Below are 6,098 nucleotides of genomic sequence, written 5' to 3'. Positions count from 1 at the left end.
TCTGTTCTACCTTAGTTATTCTCTCATTGGCGGCGTCGACACTGCTACGTAGATTCATAAGTGAGCTTTCTATCGTGCATATCTTGGTCTCTATTGTTTCTAGACGTTCAGTTCGTTTGTAGATTTCAGAAGTGGTGGAGGTAAGCTGAGCGATCTGTTCATAGAGACTTACGATCCAAGGAGGAGGAGTTGTCAGTGTTTGTTGTGTAGTACCAGTTTGCGCTGACGATGTTGTCGGCAGATTTTGTACTTGTGGTATGTACATTAAACTGTTGGTTGTACCAGCGTGAGGGACAGGTGTGGCACTTGTATTCATAGAGCCTGGTGGAAATGACATTGGCATTTGTGGATTATAGACGTAAGAAACCTGGGGTACTTGTGCTACCAGTTTAGGGTTTGAGTTCACAGACTTTTGTTGGGTGGGGTCTTTGTTTACGTTGGCGGACGCCATTTTTGGTATTCCAGAAGATCGTCGGTTTGAGGGTTGTTTAGCTGTTTTACCACCTTTTGTCATATTAAACAACTACCAAGATACCGCGTCATTGCCAGTATATCTCCAGAGAGCTTATTGGTCATTGTATACCTGTATATATCTTCAAAAAACTGACATTTTTTGCAGCACCGGATTTTCTGTCCTCCCATCCGCCATCTTGTCACATGTCAGATATACACAAACGTGAGCAAAAGTTTGTTTTGTTTAACGACACCACTAGAGCACATTGATTAATTAATCATCGGCCATTGGATGTCAAACATTTGGTAATTACGACTCGTAGTCATCAGAGGAAACCCGTTACATTTTTCTATTAGCAGCAAGGGATCTTTTGTATGCACTTCCCCACAGACAGGAAAGCACATACCACGGCCTTTGACCAGTTGTGGTGCATTGGTTGGAACGAGAGGAAAAAACCGAATCAATTGAATGGATCCACCGAGGTGGTCCGATCCCGTGACGCAAGCACTTCAAGGGAGAATGCCCATTGGGTTATTTCTCGTTCCAGCCAGTGCACCACAACTAGTGTAACAAAGGCCGTAGTATGTGGTATCCTGTCTGTGGAATGGTGCATATAAAAGATCCCGACCGCGCATCAAGCGAGCGCATTACCACTGGGCTACGTCTCGCCCGGCAACCATTAGTGCCGTTGGATAAATGTGACAGTATTTCTGTTATAAAATGTTGTTTCGTGTGGACAGTAACTTGAACTAGTGTCAATGTACCAACAACTACTTGCTTGAACCATGCGCGGAGTCCTTCTAAAATCAGGATAACAATTATTGTGTGGAACTCGGATAGTCAAAGACGCTTCCAAAACGAGTCTAAAACGAGTAACTTAACACCCATTCAAAAACAGTATTTTAAAGTTGGGAGGTTATAGTGTTTATATTAATATTGTATGTGTTGATTGATACACCGTGTGTGTTAGTTATAGTCACATCTGTTACTGTAACTTACTATTTACATCTATGTGATTTAATTTGGTGATATACACCCTGTAGGGTCAATGTTACGTTTGGCTCCACCCAAATATTTTTATTTCTCCATTCTGTTGGGTGACATAAAGTTTGTCTTGAGCAAAACAGAGAGACACAGGTTGTTTTAGGCCGTCCTTCTGTGTGATGACGTCACGAATAACGTCCCCGTCACGTGACAGCTGAACAATGGCATCTCTATCGTTATCACAAACATAAACAGACTGCTCAGTGTCACATGCAACACCATACAGCCGATGAAACCTTGCTGAATCACATAATACCCACATGACTTGTCCTGATGACGACACACACGTGAGAATGTTTGTGGTATCTGATACAACAATTAGAGAGTCTCCTTTCACTGTTAGAGATCCGGGGTTGGGGATCACCTTGTTAGGAATAGACCGTATGACGTAACACCGCTGGTTTAGTATGTCCACACACCCAGACAATCCTGCAGTCACAGCCATGTTGTCGTCAGGCAAGACGGTTATGCTGTGGTAGCCTTTCTTGGTTGTCACCGTCTTTATCAGGTGTATGTCATCTTGTACATTCAGATATAATAGTTTTCGTTCTCTTGGCAGAGTGACGAGCACCTGGTGGTCACGTGTCTTGGCAAGGCAGCATGGTCTGCCAGTGGTCACGTGACTCTGAACCGTTTTGTGTTGAGAGGAAAATGATTTTACACATTTGTTGACCCAGTCAGTAACCACGATCGTGTTTGAGTTTTGACCTTCTAACACTAGGATTGAATATAAGTCTGGACATTCTGTATCAGATTGCAGTTTTGCATTGATCGTTTGTTCATGCTTTAACCTATCTGACTTCCGGTTTATCTCGACGTCTGGTTCAAATATTGAAGTCTGTAAATATATTTTGTGTGTTATCTTGATAGATTTTATGTCAGGTCTCGAAATTCTCCCAATCTCCGCAGAAAACGTTCTGCTTACTGTGTTTTCAGGTTCAACTAACGTTATTGCCAAATCAGGAAATTCAGGACGTGGTGTGGCTAAATAATCAGTTGTTATCTTTTGTATTTTTGAAAATTTGGAAACAAGTCTTTTCATATCAGACAGTGACGCAGATCTAAGGAGATTTTCGCCCAATTTCATACATTCTTTACTTTCCTCTATCAGTCTGTTAACATCACTGAACAATTCAACTATTTCGTTGTTAACAGACTGCCGACATTTTTCCAGTTCTGAGGTCCTCTTTTCCAGTTCAGTGCGGACTGCTGTTGTGAACTCCGCAATCAGTTTATCTCCTTGTCTCTGCATCTGAGCCGCAGTCTGTGTTGCGCTGACGTCGACGCTTCGCTGTAGTCTCTCAATGTCTGACGTCATCTGGTATTCTATAAAATGACTGAACTTCTTTATCATTTCACAGGAAGATTCAATTACCAGTCTATTTGGGTCTTGTTGAGTTGTCGCTCTTGAATCATCACCTACACAGTAAAAAAGAGTCAAAAGGCTAAACTTGTTTTTTTGTTTAATGACACAACTAAGGCACATTGATGTATTAATCATCGGCTATTGTGTGACACATATTTGGTAATTGTGACATATAGTCTTAGAGAGGATTCTAGCTACATGTTTACATTAGTAGCCTTGGTTTAAGGTCGGGAAAAGGGGCCTAACCCTTGACCATGAATTTTTACTTTACACTTTCTCATTAAAAAAAGTGCCGATGTTCTGACCTATTTAAAGTGCAAGAAATATAGCATATATTGTTTATAAGACACACACTTTACGTCACAGTTAGAACCCTATACACAAACACAGTGGGGATATAAATGTTTATTTAATTCTTACACTAGAAATTCTCGAGGTGTGGCAATTATGCTCAATAATAATTTTGAATATGTTTTACATAAAGTTAAAATGGACAACTCGGGAAACTATATTGTTACAGATATAACAATAGAAGGAGAAAAACTAACTTTTATTACTATATATGTCCCTAATATAGACAATACACGATTTTGTTTTTCCCCTGCGCGTGCTGTAACCTCACTGTGGTACAGGGGTGTAACATTCCCTTTGAGAATGGCCAATGCAGCACAAATTTAAATTTTGAGTAAAAGTCAGTATCTATCTGTGATATTTGTATTTTTGCATAGTTCTTTGCACTGTTTTTATTTAAATCTTGAATGTTTGTATTGATGTTGATCATCACCTTATTTGTTTGCATTACCATAGTTTGACACCCAACAGCCGATGTGTTTTTCGTGCTGGGGTGTCGGTAAACATGCATTCATTCATTCATACACAATTTTATAAATATATTTTTGAATGTATTGAAGACTTCCAAAATGAAAACTAAATAATTTGTGGAGATTTCAATTTAGTGTTAAACCAGAATCTGGATACAAAACATTATTTACACGTCAGCCATCCTAAATGTAAAAAGGTAATTATTGATAACATGGAAACGTTAGATTTAATAGATCCTTTCAGAGAACGTTATCCTAATCTTAGAAGGTATACATGGGAAAAAAGAGACTACTTTAAAATAAGCTAGACTCGATTTCTTTCTAATGACCAATAATTTGATTCCAATGGTAGAAAAAGTTATAGTGGAAAATAGTTATCGTTCTGACCATTCAGCAAAAATAGTGGAAAATAATTATCGTTCTGACCATTCAGCAGTAGTTTTAAATATAAAGTTAATTATAAATAAAAAAGGGTCCAGGACTTTGGAAGTTTAATAATACTTATAGATAAAGATTATTGTAAGGTGGTGAAGGAAACCATATCAAAAATAATATAGCAGTATGCCATCCCTATATATAATTATGAAATCATAGATTCTATACCAAAAACTAAAATTAAGTTTTCCATATAATACAGTCAACTTTTCTTGGAAACGTTACTGATGGAAATACGAGGCAAAACTATATCATTTTCAGTTTTTAAGAAAAAAATTCGTGATGAACTGGAAACAAAATTATGTGATGAAATTAAATTATTAGAAGATGTTAAAAATGATTGATTTAGAAAAGATTGAATCTAAAAGGTTTGAATTACAAGAACTAAGAAAACAGAAACTTAGAGGACATCATATAGGGTCAAAAACAAAATGGATCGAAGAGGGCGAAAAACCAACACAATATGTTTGTAATTTAGAATCCAGAAACTACTTCAGTAAACTAATTTCAAAAATAAAACTAGAAAATGGAACAATAGTTAAAGATCAGGAAGAAATTCTAAAAGAAACTAAAACGTTTTACCAAAACTCTACTCAACTCCACCTGGACAAAATGATAATGATATTATGGAAACACTTGCAGATTATAATTTTAATATCCTGACAAACGAAGATGCAGAAACATTAGAGAGGGGAATAATGCACTCGGAAGTATTAATGTGTCTTAAAAATTATAAAAGTCCTGGTGCGGATGGGTTTACTGGCGAATTTTTCAAATTTTTCTGAATAGATTTATGTCATTTTATTGTTTAATCTATGAATTACAGTTATGCTAAGAAATAAATATCTAATGTTCAAACGTTAGGAATCATAACATGTATTCCCAAACCAAACAAACCTAAAGAATTTCTAAAAAAAAACCCAAAAACACTGGCGACCAATAACTCTCTTGAACTATACATATAAACTGGCTTCAGGTTGTATTGCAAATCGAATAAAAAAAGGGGTTCTTGATAAAATAATAGACTCAGACCAAACAGGCTTTATTAAAGGAAGGTACATTGGTGAAAACTTTAGATTAATTTACGATATTGTGCATTATACCGAAGAACAAGATATCCCTGGTTTACTATTATTAATCGATTTCGAAAACGCTTTTGATTCAATATCTTGGTCATTTATCAATAAAGCCAGATCTTTAACTTCAAAACATCAATGAAAGCCTGGATTAAAACACTATATAGTAACTCGGTATCGAGAGTAATTCAGAATGGATTTCTTTCAGAGTCATTTAAACTAAAACGGGGCTGTAGACAAGACGATCCTTTGTCTCCTTATATATTTATTTTATGTGCTGAAATCCTCGCTATCATAGTAAAAAAACTCCAATAATATAAAAGGTATCACTATAGATGGTGAAACATATTTAATATCGCAGTATGCAGATGACACAAGTTTTATTTTAGACGGCTCTCCTGAGTTCCTGCAAGGTGTTCTATGTGTCCTACATTATTATGCACCAATATCTGACCTACAAAATTTAACTACACCAAATCAAAAGCTATTTGGATAGGTAGCAAGATATTTTCAAATCAAGTTTACCATCACACTCGATGGAAACTAGAATGGGGCAATACACAGTTTAACCTTCTCGGTATTAACTTCTCCATTAACTTAGAAGAAACTATTGATTTAAATTATAATCCCAAGATTATCGAAATACAAAAATTAACTAAGCTATGGTCTATCAGAAAACTTACTGTTTTAGGAAGAATTACAGTCCTGAAAACGTCAATAGTTCCTAAACTAACATACCTACTAAAAGCATTACCAAATCCAAGTGAACGTTTGTTAAAACATATAAATACATTGTTTTTCCAATTTATTTGGAATAGCGGCCGTGAACAACTTAAAAGAAACTTAATAACGCAAGACTATAAAAATGGTGGCATCAAAATGATAAGCATAAATAATGTTAT

At 36.2% G+C, this 6,098-nt stretch overlaps 1 protein-coding gene across 1 annotated transcript; it reads right to left on the bottom strand.

The window, feature by feature from the left end:
• Positions 1–1,505: 1,505 nt before the first annotated feature.
• Positions 1,506–2,852, bottom strand: LOC121385834. The gene has a single exon (XM_041516622.1). It carries the CDS (start codon positions 2,850–2,852, stop codon positions 1,506–1,508), a length of 1,347 nt encoding a protein of 448 aa, XP_041372556.1.
• Between the last annotated feature and the right edge of the window lie 3,246 nt (positions 2,853–6,098).

The sequence above is a fragment of the Gigantopelta aegis genome, chromosome 12 (genome assembly GCF_016097555.1).
Source record: "Gigantopelta aegis isolate Gae_Host chromosome 12, Gae_host_genome, whole genome shotgun sequence".
In the NCBI taxonomy this organism is placed as follows: domain Eukaryota; kingdom Metazoa; phylum Mollusca; class Gastropoda; order Neomphalida; family Peltospiridae; genus Gigantopelta; species Gigantopelta aegis.
The sequence above is the reverse complement of the archived record's forward strand: the minus strand, read 5'-3'. Positions and strand labels throughout refer to the sequence as shown.